The sequence below is a fragment of the Synchiropus splendidus genome, chromosome 5, assembly GCF_027744825.2.
Source record: "Synchiropus splendidus isolate RoL2022-P1 chromosome 5, RoL_Sspl_1.0, whole genome shotgun sequence".
Classification (NCBI taxonomy): Eukaryota; Metazoa; Chordata; class Actinopteri; order Syngnathiformes; family Callionymidae; genus Synchiropus; species Synchiropus splendidus.
Window position 1 is genome coordinate 13,838,218 of NC_071338.1, and position 24,389 is coordinate 13,862,606.

General features: G+C 43.1%; 1 protein-coding gene across 5 annotated transcripts in view; it reads right to left on the bottom strand.

Moving 5' to 3' along the window:
* Nucleotides 1-550: 550 nt before the first annotated feature.
* Nucleotides 551-24,389, bottom strand: part of apba2b (amyloid beta (A4) precursor protein-binding, family A, member 2b) — a 42,621-nt gene continuing 18,782 nt past the window's right edge. For 4 of the 5 annotated variants that reach the window (XM_053865552.1, XM_053865555.1, XM_053865553.1 and 1 more), the window contains exons 2-14: nucleotides 18,466-18,981; nucleotides 15,840-17,338; nucleotides 14,475-14,555; nucleotides 13,337-13,376; nucleotides 12,787-12,932; nucleotides 9,758-9,793; nucleotides 7,526-7,612; nucleotides 5,515-5,700; nucleotides 3,917-4,096; nucleotides 2,903-3,115; nucleotides 2,719-2,838; nucleotides 2,502-2,642; nucleotides 551-1,695 (exon numbers count right to left, since the gene is read on the bottom strand). In XM_053865552.1, the coding sequence (XP_053721527.1) occupies nucleotides 1,624-1,695; nucleotides 2,502-2,642; nucleotides 2,719-2,838; nucleotides 2,903-3,115; nucleotides 3,917-4,096; nucleotides 5,515-5,700; nucleotides 7,526-7,612; nucleotides 9,758-9,793; nucleotides 12,787-12,932; nucleotides 13,337-13,376; nucleotides 14,475-14,555; nucleotides 15,840-17,338; nucleotides 18,466-18,940 (3,276 nt within the window). In that variant the 5' untranslated portion in view covers nucleotides 18,941-18,981 and the 3' untranslated portion in view covers nucleotides 551-1,623. The remainder of the gene's footprint in view (nucleotides 1,696-2,501; nucleotides 2,643-2,718; nucleotides 2,839-2,902; nucleotides 3,116-3,916; nucleotides 4,097-5,514; nucleotides 5,701-7,525; nucleotides 7,613-9,757; nucleotides 9,794-12,786; nucleotides 12,933-13,336; nucleotides 13,377-14,474; nucleotides 14,556-15,839; nucleotides 17,339-18,465; nucleotides 18,982-24,389) is intronic. The other variant, XM_053865556.1, reaches the window with a different exon arrangement.

Genomic DNA, 24,389 nt, shown 5'->3' on the forward strand with positions numbered 1-24,389 from the left:
ACTACGCGAAGACAAGTACTTTCCCTGCACCCCCATTTTCCCGAGTTAATGGTTTGTTCCACTCTTTCCTGACCAATCGGGCGCTTTGTTCCACAGGATTGTAAGTCTTCAGTTCATGATCCTGCAGTATTATCAATGGCCTCTAGGGGAGCCACTAACACAATATATGTAATTTGCAAGTGCGCTTAACGCCAATAAAAACAGTGTATCCTCACCGTCAGGGTTTGGAGAAAAATGGCATCTACACAAACCTTTACACATTTGTATCATCACTTGTTCAGTTAAGGACTCACAAATCACTTGAAAACAGTGAAATTAAAACTTGAAATAACTATGGAGAGAATTGTGGCTGGTCTGTTCCACCAGCATTTGATATAGAGATGTTTTTCCCGAAACAAAACAATAAAAATCAAGAGGCAAAAATACATGAAGATTCATAAATGAGTCTGTGTAAAATAGATATTGAACACTGATTTTTCAGAAAATTTTCCCGTGAGGGCCAGACGAGGCTGTACCTCGTCCATCATCAACGTGAACCCAGACCAGAGAGTTTTATCTGAGATTTTATTCTCCACAATGACGTGACACTACAAGGCATGCACACAGATAATGTTCAGGTTAGAGTCGACTATGGTGCGCTGCAGAACCCTCTGCTGCAGTCACAGTGCGAGATTCGCTGATCCCTCATCCCACACGGCCGTCAGCCAACAAACAAGTGGGCGGATGTTTCCGGTGACAGAACCTGTGAGCTTGGATGACTTCTTTACATGAACACGATACGGAACAAATTCCTCATTATGTACACACATTCTAATACTGCTTGATGGCGATGGAACCACCCACACGACACGGTTACATTCACGATTCACTCCGAATACGGACGTCGGAGCAGCACACCAAACAACTTCCTTTTTTTCAGACAGTTGGAAATCAAAACCACACAGCTGCATATTTAGATTCTGTTGAATTGCATGACGTTGTGAGATTTACAAAAGACTCGAGAGTGTGACAGAGTGTATTGCTGTTATGAAAAAAATCAAAAGGATATGGCGTTTCTCCCATCATCCCCTGCTGCAAGCGCTGTTCAGTACACGTCCAGTTACGACAACTCCTTCTGTTCAAACCGCAGAATTGTCTCCATTTTCAATGGAAACTACAGTGATATTTGGCTGTTAGTGGTTGTTGTTTTTTTTTGCCAGCTTACAATTCAAGAAGATTTCATCACTATATACATCACCTTGGACCGCCCCACCCCCTTCCTGTGGCCCTTTAGTTAGCAAAATATGTATTTACATGACAAATAAATAGATGGAGGACGAAATAAGAGCTATACAAGTGTATAGTATAACAATGGTTACATGGCGGTATTTCATCTTCTCAAAATAAAGCACGACACGTTTACTCAGCCGGGTCATTCGTATCAGAACAGAGGTGAGAAGCAAGAGCGAGCTGAATCAATAAATGGTTCTGCTGGTCAGGTGAGAACAAAAAAGCTTCGATGGCACAAAAGACAGAGCCGACGTCGTCGTCCATGAGGAACACAGGGAGGGAGCGGTCGTCTGTTCCTCTGGCGGAGAGTCATCTGATCACTCACTGAGACCATCCTGGACACCCCAACATCATTCATATGTACATGGGGGTCTCCTGTCCTGTCAGGAGTCTGAACATGGCCGCAGGCATGGTCTTCATGTGGATCTGACGATGACAGACATGTCTTAGCAACATGGACAACAAACATACAGCAAAAGTGTCTCTAGTTTTGCACTTTTTCTTTTGTGTTTTCCACCCAACCCCTCAGGGGCGTCCACAGCATGTCAGCGTTTTCCATCTTAACCTATCTTCACGAGTCACATCTGTCGTCTTCACATCCTCCCTTACATCATCAATGGACCTCTTCTCACTGCTTCTCCTCTTTTACCTGGTGTCTCACACATTCTCTCCTGCTCATCTATCCATCTGGGCCGTCTTAACTTTGCTTAACATTTCTGTGTCCTTCCAGTCATAACAGAAGACCTTGTGAAAAGTTGTGGAGGCAAAGACTTGCAACAACTGATGTTTGGTAGACATTTTCATTAAGTAACACCAGTTTTCTTAGGCCAAAGTAGATCTTATGTGTTGCCCTGGAGCAGTGGAAGAGATGAGTGAATGGGAGCCCTTTCTACATTGACTTTTTGGTTTGCTCTTAGTGATAGATTAAAAAGCTCAGTCATCCAGGAGAGGCTCAAACTGCTCCACGTCCAGACTGATAGATGTCAGTTTAGAAGTCTCAGGAATCTAGTGTAGTGCTGGTGAGGGTTTACTAGCCATGAGGAAGCCCTGGGGCACATCCAGTAGAGATTATGTCTCACAGTTAACCTCGGAACATCTGTCTTCTCCCAGAGGAGCCTGGGAAGTCTTTGCTAAGCTGCTGCCCTAGTGACTTGAATGGGTAGGTGCAGTTTGACACCATTTTTCCTACAGGACTAAAAGTGAGTGTGCTGCAGAGCAGATGAGGGACTCACCTCTCCGACCGAATTAGAAAGGGCCTGGACGATCTTCTCGTGTGCCGTGGCCACCACGCTCTGTCCATTGATCTCAATGATCCGGTGACCCACACGGACCCCTCCTCTCTCAGCGATGCCTCCTCGCATCAGACTGCATATCTGCAAGATTCAAACAGGCCTGAGAACAGACTCCTGGTGTTGGAGTGTGCTGTCAGGGACACAAAGGAAGACTCACGATGCCATTCTGCACACTGAAGCCCAGCTGATACTTCAGGTCAGGTCTTTTGATGAGGACGGTGGTGACTGGAGGGCAGCTGACAATGTTCATTTTCACCTGCACCTGGTTCTTTAAGCCCTGAAGGAAAGAAACGCCGTTAGCTAACGCGATCCCGTGGTGGAGCTCAGGTGTGGTCCTGTACCTTGATGATTCCCTGACAGGTCGCGAGCGGCAGCCCCACGAGGCTGGTGTTATTGATGGACATGATCTGGTCTCCGATGCTCAGCTTGCCTGAACGTGCGGCCGGACCGCCGTTCATCATGTTGGCCAAAATCACCGTGGGCAGGATGGAGCCCCAGCCAGACTCCACGATCACCACACCCAGGATCTCCCCTTTGCTCTTCTCCAGCTGGAGCTGTGGACAGGACAGCCAGTTGATCATGACCGGAGAGGACCGACGTGGACCCAGATAAATTAGAAACTGGTTTACAGGGGACATATTTCAGGTCTTTTGCTCACCTCTAAAATCTGAGAATCTGACCCATCATTTCACTAAAACTGAATACATTTTTTTTCAATTTAGGCTTCATCTCTGGCTATCAGTGGTTTGACTCTACATTGCTGTTTCACGAAAGGTTAAAGCCAAAAGAAACTATTAGTCTTTGGAAGGAAGTAAACACCTGTTTATACTCAAAACTGAAGATTCTGTGACTCACAATGACCTGTTAGCAAGAATCACATTGCATATAATAATAAATATGTAATGATAAAAACATGAATTAGGCCTGCATATATATATATATATATATATATATATATATATATATATATATATATATATATATATATATATATATATGCGTTGCCTGCTCCACTTCATCAGCACCCAGGGCCCCCTCCATGACGCCTCTCTGAATTGGGGCGCTCCATGTGATTGCATCTCCCTCATCACTTCAGATCACTCGTGCGTCTCTGATGCAGCAGCTGTGTGCTGAAACTCCTGCAGCATCTCTTGCTTAGGGAGCAGAACGTGTTTCATGCCTCCTGATTCCCCAAAAGCCTCGGGCTTGGCCAAACAGTTACAAAATGCATGTTCAACCAGAGTAGCGCTCAACTTGACACCTTCTTCAGAGAGTTAAATGCACCATCTGCTGCTTGGATGAGCTGACATCACCGCATCACTTGGCGTGTCGCAGGCTGCTCCTGAGACATTTACCTCTTTGCAGTTTTCCGAGTTGGAGAAGTGAATGAGATCATCGTTGTACATCTCTTGTGTGTTGATGATGTCACTGTACTCTTTTTGGCTCAGGTCCTCTGGGTTGATGCCGTTGGCTCGCAGGAACTCCTGGTAGGCCACACTAAAAGCTTGGCCGATGGACTGAGCGATGAGCTGAGCCTGAAGACAGAAGACAGCGATGCTGATATGAGATTGAAATAAATACTTTTTCCTTTGAATTGATATTAGAGCCATGGAGGAACATTATCAACAAGACGCAAAACAACAAAAACAAAATACAAACTGGTGGAAAAAAGAAAATACAATTATAATTGTTCACGGATAATTGTACAATGGAGGTGTGTCACAGAAAAACTTGTGATACTGTGCAGGTTTTAAGGACAGTTGCAGAGACCAAAAAATCAAATTTGATAAATAAGCAGGTGATCGGCCACTTTTTATCTCGATGAGCCTTGAAAAGTTGGCAAAATCTGAGTTGGAAGTGGGGCAGCTTGGCGAAGAGTATCACAGCTACACTGTTGGCAAGCCAGTGAAGAAGCTTGTCAGGATGCCAAACTGAGCTAATGCAGCAGCTACAGAAAAATATGCATGGCTTTAAATGTGATAAATAAAGATGTAATTCTCCTTCCAATATGTCATAAATGTTGACTCACCAGGATTGGGGTATGGGGGAGGGGGATTACCACTCATGAAAAATATAACACATTTGTAGGACAGCAACGATTAGTTGACGTCATTGATAACTTCTTGTCGACGACAAAATCTGTGCGTCGACGTGTCGTGTTGCTGTTGGTGTTAACACACAGGGGCCGCAGGATGGGCATCGAGAACTGGTTGTTATAGACCGGTTGTTTTTAGAAGCAGTGAGAAAATATCACATTCTCCGGAGGCATTAAGACATGTTAATTTCTGTTCCTTCAATTGGTTCCTGACTGAGGTCTGAGTGCAACTGGCCAGTGGCCCCAGGCTCCGCGTCACCACCTCCGATTGACCGCCTCAGTCACAGTCATGGAGGAGTTCCAGTGCCGACAGGTCGTAGTGTTCAAAAGTGTGGCTTCGTTTTGTTTGCCAAGATAATGCGTCTTAAGCATGAGCAAACCCCTTCCACACCATGGTAGAATGATGAAAGAGTGTTCCATGTTTGGTCTGTGACGCAGCACACCCTAGGAGTTTGTGCTCTCTCAGTGCTCTCTTCCTCTTCTGGTTGAACGAAGCACCACGTTGACTACAGACTGTAGCTTCTGGGTGATGTCTGGGTCTTTGTGGGACACACCAGCTCAAAACAGACCCAGTGACGGGTATACACCCTTGATACAGATCTGCGCTCCTATCCTCCAGTTCCAGAGCTTGAATGTGGCAGCCAGTCCTGTCGGCCACTCTACTCTGAGAGCGACTCTAACTTCACGCTTGAAGGAGCACTAGGCTTCACAGTGCAAACAGCGATTTGGTTCGTTTTGGCCCTAAATGTACACAATAAACCAGGAGCCATAAAACAGTAGATTTGCATTATGATGGACAACGAAAATCAGGTTATACAACATTTAAATGTCGTGAGTCATGAAAGTTGTGGCACTCACATCTTCTGACTCAAAGACGTGACAGATCATCTTGTACTGCTTCTTGGCTTCCGGTGCACCGGGCGTGGTTTCGATGCAGTCTTGGGAGGCGGTGCGCGGCATCCGTCGCCTCGCCATTAGCACCACAATGTTTCCAATGTCGGCGATGTAGGAAATGGTCCTGAGTGCGTTGTCCATCATGGTTTCCTGCAGGATGGAACAAGAAGTTCACACCACATTTACAGCGCAATATGTTGAAGAGTCAAAGAGAGTCTTGTCAGACTTCTGTATAATGACATCATCAAGCACTCAAAAAGAATGATGTCATGACAAAAAGAATACTGGATTACTAAAACACACACAACTGCATAATTCAGTCAAGTCCCTGGTGGATGATGTCATCTAACATGAAATATGCAATGTTGCATTCAAGTGCTGCTCCAGAAAAACAAATGAAGCAAGAATGACATCACCATGACACAATTGTGCAGTTTGGTGCTTTACAAACTGAGTACACAGTAAATGATGACCCACATTCTTATATTGATTAACGTGCACACACATCTAACCTGCGGCCTACACCACTCTTCTTCACCGGGCTAAAGTAAGATGAGAACCATTTTTTAACTCAGCGATAGAGCAGCGATTCACTTCCTTTCTGTTTATTGCTACTGTTTATGTTCTGTTCCTTGGATTTAAAAGAAGGAAACAGTCACTGCAGCACATGCTAGTGTCTTCGCATACCGCACACTCACTCGCTCACTGCTCAGATGGCCACAGCGCAGCACTTTGGCCTAAAAAAAACTGCCAGTGAATAATCCACCAGATTTACATTGACTTGTAAATCTAAAATGTGTTTCATGATCACTCTGCAGCGTGTTAGTTCCTGATAAGACTGAACCGCTCCGAGACAACTTTTAACCAAAAGAAGGTAACCAAATCAATTAAATCACATTTAAGTGAAGTTTAGATGAAGAACTAAAATTAAATTTTGCATTTTCCTCTTCAAATATGAATGATCTGTTAGGGAAGTAAATCGGGGAGAGGTGGGAGGAAAAATAAGTTTTACTTCAGATTAGGCCGCTATGAAAGTGTCAGCGGGTATTTCTGTTTTTTAAACTTCAATAAATATTGATCTTTCCTTAAGAATCCCTCTTGAGTGAACCATACTTTGTGTCCCTTCCAGGCTGCTGTAGATCAAGGTACTTGCGCTAGCCTTTTGAGGTGATTAAGCTCAAATAAATGAGGAATATGTTTCTTTTACACGTAACACAGTTTTCTTTGGCTCCGTTTCTTTCACCTGACCATCGTGCTGCGTTTCTCGGGTAAAGGTCTAACCTACAACGTGCGCGGATGGTGCGTTCAGGAGCGTCAGAATTTTCTATACTACAGAAAATAACGTTATCATGGGTTGCAGGACTTGTGTTTGGTGGGGGAAAAATGACCCCAAAAGCGGATGCTTACTTGCCCAAATTGATGCCAATGCTAACTAGCATGAATGTCATTCAAATCCATCAAAAACCTTGGTAGTTACACCACATTCTCAACTAAACTGGGGCAAAAATGTCATTCTCAGTTAACCATTGTAAACCTGAATAGGTTTTGTTTCACAAATCAATGTTGATGTGTGAACAAAACAGAATAGCTTTTGGGTCAAACAGTGAGATCACATTGGGTTAATGTGTGAAAATGTGTTGAATTTATTCCTTGTGATTATTCTGACCTTTTATCAAGCAGGACACTGCTTTACAGTTGGATTGACTGCCCTATGGACACCGCCTTTCCAGGCACCTCAGAATTATTTGTTTTTTCCTGGGGTCAGAATTTCTCCAGCCTGGTTTACCCCAGAAATTCATGTGTTGGTTTGCATAAGTGCATTTTGTGGATGGAGGTTTGATGAGAATTTGACCACACAAGCGTTCCCAATTCTGCAACAAAATGTCAAAATCTTTTGAGAGCTAGAATGATACTGTAGTTCAACACACAGCCTCCCACATCACTGAACGATCGTGTTTACTGCACAATAGCTCACCTGTGAATCTGCGTTCAGGACCTTGATCCTCTGTGTGGAGATGAACAGATCCACCTCTGTCAGGGTCTGAGTGTCGCCATCTGCACTCTGCACATAGCAGAAACGGAAATGTGAAAAACCATTCAAACTCCAGAAATCTACCTGTAACCATGTGGTAAAACAACCCAACTTAAAACGGTCATGCAAAGAATCAGGGTTTTTGTGTGAGTGAAGCTACAATGCTTGTGTAGGTGGAGTGAAGCAAAACAAAACAAAACAAAAAAAAACCAGAAACATTCCTCTCTGGACCTTTGTGGGTACGAATAAGTTTGTGCAGGCATGGGTTGAGTTGGCCCACAAACAGGCTCTTAAGAGACTGAAAATTAAGATTGCTGGCTTATATAATAGAGGTCACAGATACCACAGAGAAAATCAAATAACAATAAAGCACGATTTAGTGAATCAATTACTCCCTGATGAAATGAGTGAAAGTATAAGTATACAATATATATAAGTATATAAGTAAGACTTCATGGAGCAACTTGACTGCGACTATATATTTTCCTGGATGAAGTATGCTTCTTTTTTTCTTCTTCTACTTTTCATAGACATGACCTACATTGCAAGTCTTGCTGAAAAAAACTCACGCTTTGTCAAAGAGCTTTTCCAAGGATTTGTTTTGGAGCTGAACTTCATATTGACCACGGCAAGGGAGAGAACACCTTGTCAGCAGCACAGAGGTCCTCATGCCAGCGTCTCAATCGAGAGTTCACGAGTCGAAAAACAGCAACAGACATCTTACTTTTAATTTATGTTAAGGAGAGGCGTTGTTCAGCAGCTCTGAATGTTTCATGTATTGATATTTCAAAGCAGGGTCAGCAGCGTGGAGTATTTTTGCAGTTTGTGTTAGCGTTAGGCGTTAATCTTAAAACTTTAACAAATATAACTTGGCAAGTGCAAACTTTTAATCTATATCTTGATGTGACGCTTGTCTAAAAGGATGTCAGGTTCAATTGTGTGAGTAAAAAAAACTAACACTTTAGATTGGGGAACACATAATAGGTAGTAATAAACTAGCTGCGTCTTCCTTTATGGTTTATAATCTGCACTTACAATATGGCGTTGTTTAGAGTAAACTCTCGTGAGGGTAAAATCTATTTTAGGGTAAAATTGAGTCATAACATTCCACTAAGCAGTAAGCAGTTATAATAATATAATAATTACTGGCTAATATGCTGCAAATACACATATGGATGAGTAGTTTATTTAGGGTGATAAATGCTCCCTAATGTGAAGTGTAATAAAACACACACACAAAATAGGGCCCTTTTAAGATACTGCTTAAATGTTAATTGAATTCATAGAAATAGATCCAGTCTGAATTGTATTTAATGTATATTTTAGATACTTATTTGTGAGTTAGGGTAGTGGTTATTACTTTACTAATGCATTTTTTGTCATTTCTTGTGATTGATTTGCTTACGTCAAATGAAATAAAATGAAATACAGCTGTCACAAGACATAATAAGAGAAGCCATTAACACTTGTTTTGTGCATTCTATCCTTAATATTATGACTTCTGTTTAATACATGAACCTAATTAAACAAATCAATAAAATAAATAAATACCTAAAATGAAACTGGGCTGTAATGAATCTACTGAATTGAATTTCAGTTTACTTTTATTTAATGTATATATATATATGGACATCTCCACAGGCACGATGATGTTCAGCTCTTATTGCAGTGATAAGAAATGAGGATCCACATGGAAAGCTGCCTAACTGATGTTGGCTTGTGGCTTCAACTTATTCCGGCATCCGGGGCCAAGCTAACAGCTGTGTTTGTGTGTATGCTGTAGGTGTGTTTCACATGTGTGCCAGTGCAAAAGAAGCCCCAGGCCAAGAAGATGGGTTTCGTCCGCTGTAATTACAAGGAACTGGCCAAGACTCCTGATCGTGTGCAGCTTTATTGGACATGATGAAGCAGTCCAATTAAATGGTTTGTTTCGCAACTCCAGGTTCATAAATACTGAGCATCAGCTCCAACAGATTTGGCGATGCCTCACAACAGTCCTATAAAACAGTCATTACCCAGATTTTTTCCAGATAATGGTAATGAACAGAGGAAAACGTGCAAGACACAGGTGGTAGGGAAAACACAGCCACACACACAAACACGCAAAGTAAAAGCTTAAAAGGAGATGGGAGGCTAAACAGCCATAGTCAATTCCACTCGCTGTTTATTACACACCGCCTTTTTCTTGATTTTGGCAGCCTTCTGCGCCCTCTAGCAGGCAGGTGGGCAGGCGTTGGGGCAGGACAAGGTCAGCAGACACAGGAGCACAAAAACAGGAGGAAGAGGAGGAGGAAACAAAGAAGGTAAATAAATGGTAAGACAGTAAAGGCTCAAACCAAACAGCTCCTGTGCCATCACCGCCCTCACTAAGAGAGGAGGACCATTGGTGTGTGTCGTGATGTTCACACAGCAGTGTTGGTTGTCAGATATGAATAAAAAAAACAGCAATTAAAGGAGGTAATAATTGCTTGACTACATTCTACGCACATGCAATGTAACATATCGTGGACATCAGAACAGATGCAATAACAATAAGAATTAATGTGCAGGGAAAAACCTGCTTCTGGAATTGTGGAGTTTTCTACATAAAGTTCTTTTGCTCACTTGGAACTGACTACTAACAATGCTATTCATACAATGTTTTTCCTCAACAGACAACAGTGTACCAGTGCAGTATAAGCACAGGAGTGCTCCTGCAGCTGAAAAATTAGCTGGCTCACTTCCTTCCGGAGTGAAGTGCTGAGACTCCCCGAGCATCAATGCACAGTTAAAAGGGTGAAAAGCTCATTCATCGGTGCACATTTTTCACTATAACTGAATAAACATATTTATCGTGGTGCTCAATTGTCTACTTAGAGGGCTAATTTTTGTGTTATTGCAAAGAAAATGCAACAGACATATGCAAATGACTTGCTTGACAAATACAGTCTTTTGCAAGCATAAACATTTTGTTTATGGGAGAAAGCGCCATCAATTTTTTACTTGAAGTTGGATTTTTGGAAGATTTGTTGATTTGTTTTATTTTTGTTTTAATCTGAGCGCAACTGTCGGGTGGTGACATCATCACACATTGGGTGGAAGCAAGTCACAGGACACATTTTTTCCCCTTTACAACTTTACACCTGTGAAGCCTTCAGCTGTGAACAAACATTTGAACGAACCCATTTTACAGATCACAAAGTAAAAAAGCTTGATGCCATTCACAAAAAGGCAATTTCATGACTAAACATGACTAAAACTGATACTGAAGAGAGAAGAAAAATGTGGGTTGAAACACCCGGGACTAATTGGGTATGGATCATTTCGAAGCAGGATGATAGACAACACAATACACACAACACTAAATAACCATAATGAAAAGATTCCTGCAAAGTGTAACTCCCAGAGAATCCATCTCAACTAAAAAGACACATTCTAAGCATTCTAAAATAACACGTTGACTACATGCTTTAGACTCCACTCCACGGCTCACTTCAACATGATGGCTGCTCCTTTTTTATGCGCAATAATGTGATCTGGCAGCACAACCAATCCCAGATGGTCTGCAGCTGACTTCGTGCCAGTGGAAGTCGAACATTAAATGGTGGTTGCTGTACATATTCATTTGTCCATCAGGAGAAAATCAATGAGCTAATGGACAACAGCTCATTCAGAGAAGCAGGGATCGGCACAGACCAGTCCTTATTGCGGCGGAGAAGCATGACAGACAAGAGAGATATAACTATAACAGATTGGATTCATGATGCCAGGAGGCATCTTTAATTTAATGAACAGAGATGTTAGATAGAGGAACATCAGGTCGAAAGATTCACATTGGTTTTGAGCCAGACTACGTTGTCTTCCAAATGCAACTATAGAAAGCTTGAAATAATTCTGACCACGTCCTAGTGACGTTCAGTCTGTTCAGGTCACGTTCAATAGGTCAGTGAGTTATTCTTATTAAATAAAGAAATTATTCCGCAGCACTGCCAGATCTCATAGATAATATTTAGCATTCATTTGTTTAGAGCTTTAATAACTATAGTAAAAACTATGGACTTTAATAGATTTATTTTGACTGATTCATTACAGACAAAAATAATAAATTGATCCAAAATAACACTTTTTTGATCACAATTAAGGTCTTTTCAGACACCAATTCCAGATGCACCAGATCATACAGTGATGTCATAGCCAAAGTATACATGACGAAGAAGACTTGCAGACGGATAGAACATTTAAGACCAATATCAAAATGTAATGAATTAATCATAAAACCTTGGATTCATTTGTTTCTTTAAATCAAGTTCCACAGTGGCCACAGTCCAAACAAAATACACCTCCATTTAACAGGAAATAAAAGTTGCAGTGTAAGTCACTCAGGGGTGAGATACAGTAACAGAGCCTCTCAGCGTTTCATTTCTTCACAACACACATGTGCTATAACTTAAGATCCCCTGTCCAATGGCTAAGCTCGTATGTATACTTTGATCTTTGTCTGCCATGGTGCTATCTCACTATCTAACTTTAACTTGGTAGGGGATTTCATTTTCTGCCGTTTTTTAAAAGCCCAACAGGATTACATGTAATGAATCCGTTGTCCTGTCTCAGAACATTCAACATGGGCACAAGCCAAGAGTTTTCTCTGAGAGTGGACTCTCCCTATGAGATAGGACGAAAGCTTGGTCATCCACGAGAGACTCAAAGTAGAATCATAGCAGTTGAAGTGTCATGGGCAGCACACTTCCTGGATGCTTCTCCTGTGTGGAGTTCTGGGTGATTGTGAAGAGGCCCCCATATAGGGGCTTAAGTCATTATTCCACTGCTAGAGTTGAAGGAAGTCAGTGAGAAGTCTGGGCTTCTTTGCTCATTACTTGCGTGACCTGACCCCACATGACCAAACAGATATAGTGGAAGCCAAAAACTCTGACTGTTCTGACACAACATTTGGAAGCAAAAAACACTCAGCGATTTAATAATGATTTATAAATTTCAGTTCCAGCAAAGTCAATTTCCACTTAGAATTCACTTTCTTCTTCAGCCCTATTACATCCCACAGTGACGCAAATATTGAATACACTGCGTGAACTCCTCACCCTAAAATCTTCTACTCCAGGTCACAAATATTGGATTTCTGATCAATCTTCTGGCAAAACTCGCCAGGACCATATAGGGGGTGTAAAAATGTGATTCATTGTGCCAGTGCGAGCAATATTTGTGACTACCTTGACCCTGCTGACCGCCTCCTGGGCTTGCATCATGCGTATGTTCTTGGACGGATTCCTCTCAGACAGCAGCTGAGTGGAGCCCAAGTAGTTAGCAGCAAAAATAATCCCATCAATCAGGTCTTCCGGCTCACAGGGTCCTGGGACTGTGCCAGAGAGAAGCAGAGAGGAGGGTGATTAACTGTAGAATAGGTAAATAGAGTTTTGCGTGAGCTGCGGCAGCTATTTTCGTCTGCTGATACAGAGGTGGAGATAACAGACTGGGTGAGCAACCAGAAGGCTGCGAGCAGATGGAGGTGCGGTGCTGGAGGGAGATCAATCTGAGTCTGTGATGTGTCGATGTGGACTCTCAGACACCCGCACTGGGACACAATGCGCTGTCATGATCTGAGGCTGAGACAGGCAGCTTACATATTATTAAAGCTTCCATCTGGCCTGCGGGGGGTTAGGAGCTGATGGAATATCACCGGTGCTGATGGATGGCTTGGCAAACTTTGGAACAATTTCAGTGGTAATTTGATTTTGTCTCCAAACCGAAGGCTCCACTTACCATCAACGAAGCTTGGGAATGATGCGACTTTCTTTGACGGCTGGAGAAGAAAAAGATAAAAGCTTATTTGTGTTGTGAATGACAGGAGATTTAAAAGAGAAAACGCATCAATATAACATGCACTAGTTTCAAACAAATCATCCCAAATCATCCTAACCCTGCAAATCAAATCACATGGAGGAACTCAGGGAGAGACGAATGCATTGATGAAATTTCAGGTTGGTATCCGGGCAGAGAACTGCATCATCTGAATCCGAGACTGCAAGGAGGGGGCCATAAGAGCACAATTCCAATAATAGAGACATAACAAAATTTAAGATCTAGCATTCAATTTGTGTAGTCGATCAAGATTTAAGTCCCAATTCCTTCTGTAACATTTAAGGGGTATATAAATTACTATTAAAGAGCACAACTTAATCTTGGCTCTATAGATGAATTCTTTATGTCAGGGTAAAGTGCTGCCGAGGGGCCAAATGCGGCCCTTCCACTGTATGTACATGGCCCTCGTGAGGTCAGATCTTTACAAAGTTTGATAACTCTAAAGGCCAAGCAACACCGTACTGAGACATTGCATTGCATTTTCCTGAGCACGCTCCTAATGAAAGGGTTTTCTGCGTCATTATTAGTCAGCATTTGTTTGAAACTTCAGCCTTAAGCCTCCACACTTTTGTGTGAGTTGTGCTCAAGGGCACTGCAGCGGTAAGCGTGGAAAGACTGCAAAGCATTAGTCATCCATTTAAATGCAAGAAGTAGTACAATAAATAAGGACAGTGACACAAGAGAAGAGATAGCAATGTATCTCGCTCAGATTTCAATTCTTATCCAGCTTGGGTGATCTAATCTGCCGATTTTACATTCAGCGTCTTGTTTCTCCCAAGGACATGATGGTGTGGGTGGGGCCCGACACGGAAGGCATCAATCACAGATGTCAGCGTGAAATATGGCTCTCATAAAACCCACTTGCTCCATTAGCAGAATGCTATAATGCCGTAAGCAGAGAACATGTGCACAGATTGTAATTACACAATTACTCATTCACAACATAACACCCTCACACATGCGCTCATAAAAACAGATATATTCACGCTCTGGTAAGCCTCTTACAAATCTCCATGATTACGGAGTTACAGGGTTTTACCTCGGGTACGTTGTTGTTCTCCAGCGGAATATTGAGGTCAGAGCGCTGCTGTTTTCTGGGCTGCTCCGCTCCATTGCTCACCTGGGATGACGACCAATTGAACCGGACATGTGAGAAGAAACACAAACATACTGACTCAAGTGAGGAAATAATGGTGCTTCTAGCTTCTTTTGTGAATTGTAAATTCAACCCAATATATGCAGGACATATATGCTCTTCTATATGCAACATGGCAGTACGCAATATGTCAAACTTCAAATGTTATCTCTTCGTTGTTGGTTCAGTTTCATCGTCTCTTCAATAAACTCACCATCATCACCCTTGGGAGTTTGTTTACCATCGAATCTGTCACACACATTATTTTTCTTTCTCGTGTCCTTCAGGTAGATTCAACTTTCCATTTCAGCTTGCAGCACATGCAAGGACAAACACAGCGGAGCTGCTCTAATCTTACACTGGGAGGATTACATTTAGTCTGCTGGGTATCAACCTTGCTGCACTCAAATTCTCATTAACATTCAACTGTAACTGCCTGCGTTCAAATCTATTTGAATGAAAGATCTAGCTTCCTGGTGCCGAGCAGGAAGTTACATAAGGTCGTCTGTATGCTTTGTGTTCTCTTATTCTCGGATGTAAATATGCATTAACGTCTACACTGGTCTTCACAGTGGGTCATTTTGCAACTGTCCCCCATTCTATAACTCCAGGCTTTAATTATCACGGATTCTGGATCAAGAGAAGAAATTACAGGCCATACCCGACGAAAACATTGATTTTTGATGGGACCAAGACATTTGGAAAAATGCATTCACTTAGGTGAAGCGCTGGAATTGTCAACCTTTGTCCATGGCGGAGTATTATTTTGAATGAATTGAACATCAATACACACATTTTACCTTGACTTAACTTTAACTTTCACATACACTTGTCTAACATTATGACTGTTAAGGCGACTTGGATGTATCATCACCCATGTTAGAAAGGGAAAGTTTTGTCTTCTGGCTCTTATTTCACTCTTTGCAGCACAGTGTCGTTACTTCTCCTTCTAGTTCAACCCAGCAGGAAGTCTTACTACAAAGTTTCACTAATGAGGCAGGATTCATTAATATAGCACCTAGGCCACAACAGATGGAGGGGGAACAGGCTCAAACATAAATGAAGCATGAAATGGAGAAGAATATCTAGTTTGAGCTGGGATTCTGTTTGATAAATGCATCCCTCTTGATTTAGCTATTACATAACGATTTTGTAAATCCTCTTTACATGCCGGGTCACAAGTCAGGACCTCTACAGCCCTGCGTGATTGACCCCAACAACTGCTTTGTTTGGCAGCATGTGAATACTTAGAAATCAATTCAAAAGCACCTGTTCTTGTGTCCATCTCTGGCGGTCTTCAGGTGAGCAGGGGTGAGCCTTGATGCTTCTCTGGAGATCGGGGTTGTTATGGTGCATGGAGGGAAGGTTGAGAGACTTGGGTCTGCTGCTGTGACTGTGATGTGCCGGTGGGTACGCCGCTGTGCTGGGCTTGATATGAAGGTAGTCACCCGTTGGAGGGTCCTGGGCAAGCTCCTCTGGACTTTGGTCGGTTCCACTGCTAAGACTTCCCATGCTCATGCTCATCTTTATCTCAGCGACTATCTGATCGATATCTTCTTCCGCCTCTTCCCCTGTCTCCCCTTCAACCACGAGAACCTTCCGGCCTCCATACGGGGCCACAGAGTTGCCGTTATCCTCTGGGCCATAGTAGTCCTCTCGGTAAGCCCCTCCATGTTGCTCCTCATCATCACCTTCATCCTCCTCTTCATCATGCGGGCAGTAATCTTCACTCTCTCCCTCGTCATCATCAACAGAGCCTTGGTGGGTCTCTTGCTGGGAGGAGTGATGGTGATGATGCCGGTGATGATGATGATGCCGGTGGTGGTCCAGGATGGGCTCTGGCCTCCCATTATATATCTGTTCATCAGGATCCTGTTCCACCACCTCACAGCGCACTTCTCCTTCAGCCCACTCGTCTGCTCTGTGACGCTCTCTTCCTCTCCAGTGCTCCTGCCTGACTTGGACCTCTCCAGTACTGTCCTCCCTCTTCTCTTCATCCTCTTCCCTCCACTTGTGTTGACCCTCTGACTCTTCCTCTGTCCACACCTCCCCTCCCTCCTCCTCACCTTCTCTCCAATCCTTCTCCTCGTCTTCATTCCACTCTTCTCTCTCTTCTGCATCTGCTTCCCGCCATTCCTCCGTACCACCCTCATTTCCTTCTCTCCAATCTCTTGACTCCTCATCTCCTTCTCGCCACTCCTCCCTCCCGTCCTCATCTCCCTCTATCCACTCTTCCCTCCCCTCTTCATCACCCTCTCTCCACTTTTCCCTCCCTTCTTCATCTCCCTCTCTCCATTCTTCCCTCCCTTCTTCATCACCCTCTCTCCATTCTTCTGTCTCTCCTTCATCACCCTCTCTCCACTCTTCTCTTGTCTCCTCACCCCCTTCTGTCCATTCTGCTTTACCATCATCATTCCCCTCTCTCCACTCTTCCTGAACCTCTTCTTCTTCTTCTTCATGCCACTCCTCCCTCACCTCCTTATCTTCTTCTCTCCATTCTTCTCTTGCTGCAGCATCAGCCTCTGCATCATCCACCCACTCATCTTCTCTCACCTCTGCTTCTGGTCTACCTTCCTCAGTCCACCTCTCTTCACTTTCCTGACATGGATCGGGGTGGTCTTCATCCTGCTGTATGACGCTCGGCTCCTCCTGGTGGTGGTTGTGGTTACAGCCCCCCTGGGTGCTGTGATCAGTTCCTTCCATGTAGGTGTCATCTTCTGGGCAGTAGCGAATGTAGTATGTGACCCCCTCATCTTCCTCTGCCAATCCTAGAGGTTCCAAACAGCACCAAAGAACTCATTATTATCAGCATTATGGAATGAATACTGACACTTTTGTTTTGATTTTCTTTTGAGGCCTCAAGTCATAAAATAAAATGCCACAAAGAAGTACACTGGATTGTTATTGTAACAAAATTAGATTAGAAATTGCAATTAAGAATCTTGCATTGCATTGGTTCTGTCTCAACATTGATTCTTGCCAACCCTTGCCGACCGTTCGCTTCATGTAACGTAGCCATCAAGAGCTAGGAAAGCACTTGGTTGACTGGACATAATGGTCAAACTTTAAATACACATTGAATAGACGGACAACTGAAAGGGAAGGTGTACAAAAAGGTGGTCAGGCCAGCAATGTTGGATGGTTTGGAAACTGTGGAACTGAGGAAAAGACAGGAGACGGATCTAGCCGTAGCAGAGATGAAGATGCTGAGGTTCTCTCCGAGAGTGAGCAGGATGGATAGGATCAGGAAGCAGTATATCAGAGGGACAGCACATGTCAGGTGTTTAGGAGACAAAGTCAGAGAGGCTAGATGGAGATGGTTTGGACATGTACAGAGGAGAGAGAGTCAGTACATTGGTAGGAAGATGTTGAGGTTGGAACTGCCAGGCAGAAGGTGGAGAGGAAGGTCAAAGAGGATATTTATGGAGGTGGTGAAGGAGGACATGAGGTTTGTAGGTTTGAGAGAAGAGGAAGCAGAGGACAGGGTGAGATGGAGGAAGGTGATCCGCTGTGGCGACCCCTGAAGGGAGAAGCCGAAATAAAAAGTAGAAGAATAGACAGACAACTATGTGAATTCTTGGCCAGAGGTGACATCCTACAGCTACTTGATCCTGGTGGGTCTCCCCCATAGTTTTAAAAGGCTCATAAGTAACCAAGAATTAATCAAAACATGTCCATGCAGATGGACACCATTTATATCATTTGAACGAATTACATTTATTTGGGTTAGTGACACCTTCTTCTTGGTATGCTCAGGAACGTTTCTGATGCTTTGTTGAAGAACAAAATATACATTTTATTTCATTTATTCACTATATTAAAGCCAACAGAGTTCTGAAACCAGTAAAACAATGTTTTCAACACCCCTGGCCATGTGAAAATGACACTGACTTACCATCGTCATAGTCCTCCTCATCTTCAGAGGAGTTGTTGATATAGTCAGAGCTGGAATCGTCATCAAGGCTGTCTGTACCGTCGTTGAAATCCGGCGGCTGGTGGCCATCAAGGTCATGGACTTGCTCATCCTCGATCACCGGCTGCGCTTTGGGTCTCAGAAGTTCAGCTTCCTCTTTAGTCTTGGTGCCATATCGCCTCAGTTCATCTTCTGCCTCAGCTTGCTGACTTACAGCTTGCACTTCTGGTCTTTTTCGAACAACTTCTTGAAACGTAGTGGCTTGATATTGGGGCTTACAGGAGCGGGGAGGTTGCTTTGGATCGTGTGATACTTTAGGGTATCGTACTGGTGGTCTCCGAGGAGGGAGGGCTTGTACGTCACATGACTCTGTAGGATGAGGAGCAGGACAGGAGGTGGAGACAGAAGCAGCCATGCTGTTTCCCCCAAAAGATCCTGGCCTCTTCCTATGAGCCATGACTAGTTGTTCACAGACAATGCATAGTTATTTGTTGGTTCCTGAAAGACACACAAAAAAAGAAAAAAAAACAAGTGTCACCTTGTCTGATGATACAATGGACACCAAACACACACTCTTTAAAATGTGTTTTTATGGCTCATGTTTACAGCTGCAGTACAACTCCCCTTCATCTCATCTATCTTGGTAAAAAAAAGTCTCTTGTCTGCTTCTGCTGCACTTTTAGTTTGGCCTCAGAACCCTGACAGCAGGCTCAATAATGAGATTTAGAACAATAGACACAAAGAGTCCACTCCACATAAACTTAATGAGATGCTGCCAAGCAAGGAATCAATAGTGAAATCAAGGTCATCCTGGTACAGCACATGAGCACCGACATCATGGGAGTTGTATCGATTCCTGAGCATGGCAGAACATCCATCTGAAGTAGACGATGGAAGAATCTTCGACGTGTTGAAGACGTGATTGTTTTAACCAGTAAAGCTGAATGAGGTCTTCTGTTTATTACAGTACTCATCTTCCACTTGTAAAAACCATTCATAACACAGATCCCAAGGTGCACTGCAACAGCAGAAGCCAAATCTTGTGATACACAGCTATAACAAACACACACCAGGATGAGTAGACAAAGCTAAATCTATAAGACACGGAACCATAGGAAATTGTTTCCTGTCTTGGTCAAACAAGCATCACTTGCCAGACCTTGTTGTTCTTAAAGAATTTACACATTTCTATCTTGTCATCATTCTTTCTCATTTAGTTACAAAGACATGCTCACTGAGGATTGTTGTTGCTCTCTGTCTGCGCCATCTACAGTAACACTCATAGCAGCAAACAAGGTGTTTAATTTACTGTGCAAAAATAACACAATATCCCCACAAGCAGGAACAGAAATAAAAACAGACCGATGTAAATAAATGTAAAAAATAAAAAAAATGTACCGGACACCTGATGACATCTGCATCACAGAGGCTACTATCTCAAGGATTTAAAGGTGAAAAAGTGACGCCGCCAGATTAAGCAGTTTGAAAATACACAGTTTGCTCTCTGCTAGAAAACCATGCGTTCAATAAATGTAATACCTGACGTCCGGCGCAGATATGTGGTGTACAATAGTCTCAACAACGGCCTTGTGTTTCTTCCCTCCCACATCCAGTTGAGGGAGGAGTCCCTTCCCCCCACCAGCTGCTGCACCGCCCTCACTTCAGCCTCCCTCTTTGGCTTCACCAGATCCCAGCATCCTCCAGCTGAAACCCGGCCCCACCTTATCCAATTCCCTACATCTGAGGGTGAGATTCTGTAACTATGGGCAACTGGATTCCCCAGAGTCAGATAGCCCTGACTCCCTTTGTTGTATTTCTTATAATCATATACCCTGGAGGGAGGTGCTGTTGCAGTCTACAAACTGGATTTATTTCCATTGACTTTGATGCTTATTTTTGAATGGTGATCCTCCTTAAGTCATCATCAGAACTTTGCATCCTCAGGTCGAACCGGATGAAAATGTGCTCGGTCTGCGATCCAAATATTTATTAGATCACTGGCTCCTTCTCATTTCAATTGCTAAAAGAGCTTATAGTGTTGCAGTGCAACGTGGGGCACAAAACAGAAAATTTAAACCAGTTTTCCTGGACATTTGTTCTACCAGAACATGGTTCTCAGCCTGAAGTACTGACACATTTCTTTAAAACGGCGACTTTATATCCACATCGCATCTCTCTGGTGTAAAAATTCAAATTACAAGTCAGTGGTTACACAACCTGTTAACGTCAGTAAAATGGGCTGAAACACTCACAGCAGAATAATAGCACAACCAATCACTCTTCTTCACTATCTCAGTAGTCTACTTCAAACAGCAGCTTGGGACCAATTGAGCACAGCTGTGTGTTATTCATCTCACCACAAAATACTCTGCTAATAAAATAAAATAAAAAGAGAAGTACCATGATGTACACTCGCGACACACAGGCTTTCAAAGTGCGTGTATATATATATATATATATATATATATATATATATATATATATACAGCATATCTTTTGTGTTTCGAGTGCCCTGTGCGTGACTGAAAAACTGCTGGAGGTTATTGTGGCCCCCGCCAGTAGGCTATGAAGGGTTCAGTTCCATAATAGGAATGTAAAGCAACATTTGCTATTTAAGACGAAGAATGTTTTGCCCTCCATGTGTGGCCCCCAGGAGCACAACACCAGGCCTTTCATGTTGTGTATAACATTGACTGAAACAGTGTACAATCTAAAAATGTGTTACAAACACACCTATTGAAATCCCACATTGCGAGGTTCCTGGTCTGCAGGACGTTTTTTGCGCAAGTGCATGAAGCCACACCAAATAACCAGCAGTGTTGTAGTGAAGCCTAGAAAACAGAATATACACACACAGGACTATGAACCGCTCAAAACGGGATTATTTGACAGTGACTGATTCGCAAAAATATAAGAATTCATTTGACAGAGCTGGATTCAAGACAGCTCCAATGTATTATGGACTGTCTAGGTAGATTTTTCCTGGACAGTAAGTAACGTCCGTCAGCCATTCAGTCTAACTGCATCATTCCTCATTGGGAGCAAACGTGCAAGCAACATAAACAAATAGAGTTCAACAGCTTTATTCGAAAGTTCCGCACACCAACAGTACACTGCCGCTCCAACTGTGCTGGTAAAAATATACCTAACCCAATGATCTTCACTGAAATGCCAGTAAAAATCCCCAGTTTCATTAACATAAACTCTCAGAGAAGTTAGCAGTTGGGGTACAGTAGTATAGCAGTGGGTACAAAGTAGGGCTGGAGGCTGTCAGTCCCGATTCGACATCCGACACCCCCTGCAGAAAGTGAGCGGGTGGGTCATGATGCTGCTAGTTTTGACCCCCTCTCCTCGACTCAGTCCTTCCAATGACAGTGCCAGCCAACTTCAGTAGCTTCCGCCTGTTGGCCTCTGCTGCCATCTTGCCCCTTTCTCCACCAGCCACTGAGAAAGAGTGTGCCGTCAAAATCATCACCTAACATCCTTCCAATAGTATTGTAGGAGCAATTTGTCAAGCGATCTGGCAACTGCAGAAATGCCTGACTGAACTGAGCAGACAGGATTCTAAACTGAGGCAGAGAGGATGGACTTGTTATTCGCTGTAAGCCTCAGACACTGCTGTTGCTCCATCTCAGCTGACAAAGGTGGTGGCGGTGATTGATTCACTAATGTAATGATTTCAAGTGAGCAACCGTAGCTAACGACCAATGGGACACTCCGCTCACATGAACAATTAGAGGTTTGACTTTCCTGAAGGACGCGGCAGAACAAGCAATATTCCACGATAATTAACTCAGGAGATCAAACTTCCAAAGTCACCATGCGCGTTTGTCTTTCTCATATTCATAAGACAAAACAGGCGCCACGGAGGAATCGTGGATTTGTGCCACAGCCTTGGATCAGGAAGGTCCTCTTGAATTTCTGCAGCTCAAATGCAACACAGTTGTGTTACTGTGCAGCTGCTATTCCTAAAAAAAAAGGAAGAAAGGGCCTAAGAGTCCCCTTTGTTTAACACCATCTGAGTAATTAAAATGAACAACAAAACCAAACTCACATTAAGTCTTGAAACGCTACCAATTTGAAACTCGACAACTAGATTTTCTTCACCTTGTTTACAGTGTCACTTTATGTTAACTATGATCTTGCATGGCATGTAAAGTAATGTACATGTAATATATTGCCCGATGAACTGATTTTATTTAAGACATTGAGCAAAGAGGCGTTTCGTCATCACTGTCACCGGATCCCGTAACAATAAAGCCATTTGTCTACACTATAACTACACTTCCACATCAATCATCACATACATGTAAACAAACCGTGGATGAAAAGGCACGAAGCGGTGCGCTGCTGCCTGTAAGGAGGGAATAAAAGCACCATCAGAGAGAGAAAACTGTTTCAACTGAGCTCTCTCATTGGGATTCAGCGTTTGTTCTTCTTGCAGCCTCCTACACACTTCCAGACGACAACAAGAGAGCGATGCGGGAGACAGGAAGAAAGAGAAAGCGGAGACTTGGTGAGCAGCAGAAATGGCACAAGACCACCGAACGAATTACTCGCTCTACCACCGCTTTGCCTGCCAACGTCCATCTCACCATCTCGAGAAAAACAGCCGACACACCCACCTCCTTCAGCCTTGACTATTGCCATGGCAACTCTTTGTTTTTCAGCACAGTCACTCAGGGCAAGACTGGCTAAGCCCACTATTAGACACCCCCCTTTGCACAGATAAACACACATTATTTAAATCACCTAACAAAATCCTACTTCACCAGCCTTGAAAACACACTTGTGCTGTTGAATACTTGAAGTAAATCAGCTCTTAGCAGACAAACTGTTACGACTACAGTATGAACAATGAATGAACAACGAGTTACTCAGGTTGTAAAAATAAGACTCGAGTGGGTTTTATCCGGACATAATACAGCAGTTGTTCGACAAATGTTATGACCTTGATTTTTAGATTTCATGCACAAGCTTCAACAACAGCTTTAACTTGAATTACTCATTCATTATCTACAGCATGTTCCCTAATGATGTGGCAGGGCCTGAGGCCTAACCAAGGTAGGCGTACACCCTCAACACTATATATGTGGATGAACCATCGTTCATGCACACACACACATCATGCCGAGCCATGTTTGTTGCTGTACTGAGCCCTTTTTCTGGCTTTGGTTCTGTTGTGTGCTTTTTTGGTTTGACCGAAGTCCGCAGGTGTTTAAGGCTGGAGGCTATCAGGCAGGTTCGGCAGTGGTTTCTTCCCCTTCTAAAGGAGCGTTCTATTCTGTAGAAGTCTCCAAATTTTGTCTCCAAATGTGAATGATAATAAATAATTCCAATTGCCAATTGTACCTCTGTATATTGTACTCCAGAAGCCCAAGCAGCCAAGTACAAACTTCAGAACATTTGATTTGCACTGCACTTCTACAGACGAGAGTAGATAAAAAATTAAACATACACATCGTAGTATGACGTCATCATCAGTGGTCGTCCCCAACTCTAACAAGTACTAGCACCAACTCCGGCCATACATCATCCTCAATTGCATCTAGTTTGTATTGGCGGATTTACTCTTGGACTCCATCTGTTGTCTGCTCTATAAGTTGTCTTGATCGGGTTTTTGTCTGTCTTCAGTTTCGCCAGAATCATCCTGTCTCAAGATTCTTCTGGGTTTAGTGTCCTGCCGTGCCCAGAATAAAAAACATTTTGGGGAACATAAACTAATGGAACACTGGCCGAATTAAACTGCTCAAATTGTAAAACATCAGTTGTAAAACAGTATTTTCTGAGATACTGTATCTATCCATCTTTAAGTGTGCTTCTACTTTTGTAACCCAAGGTCATAAGTACAAGAGATGTCAGAGGTCTTGTCGTACAATTTTCATGATCCTCTGCAAATTATTACA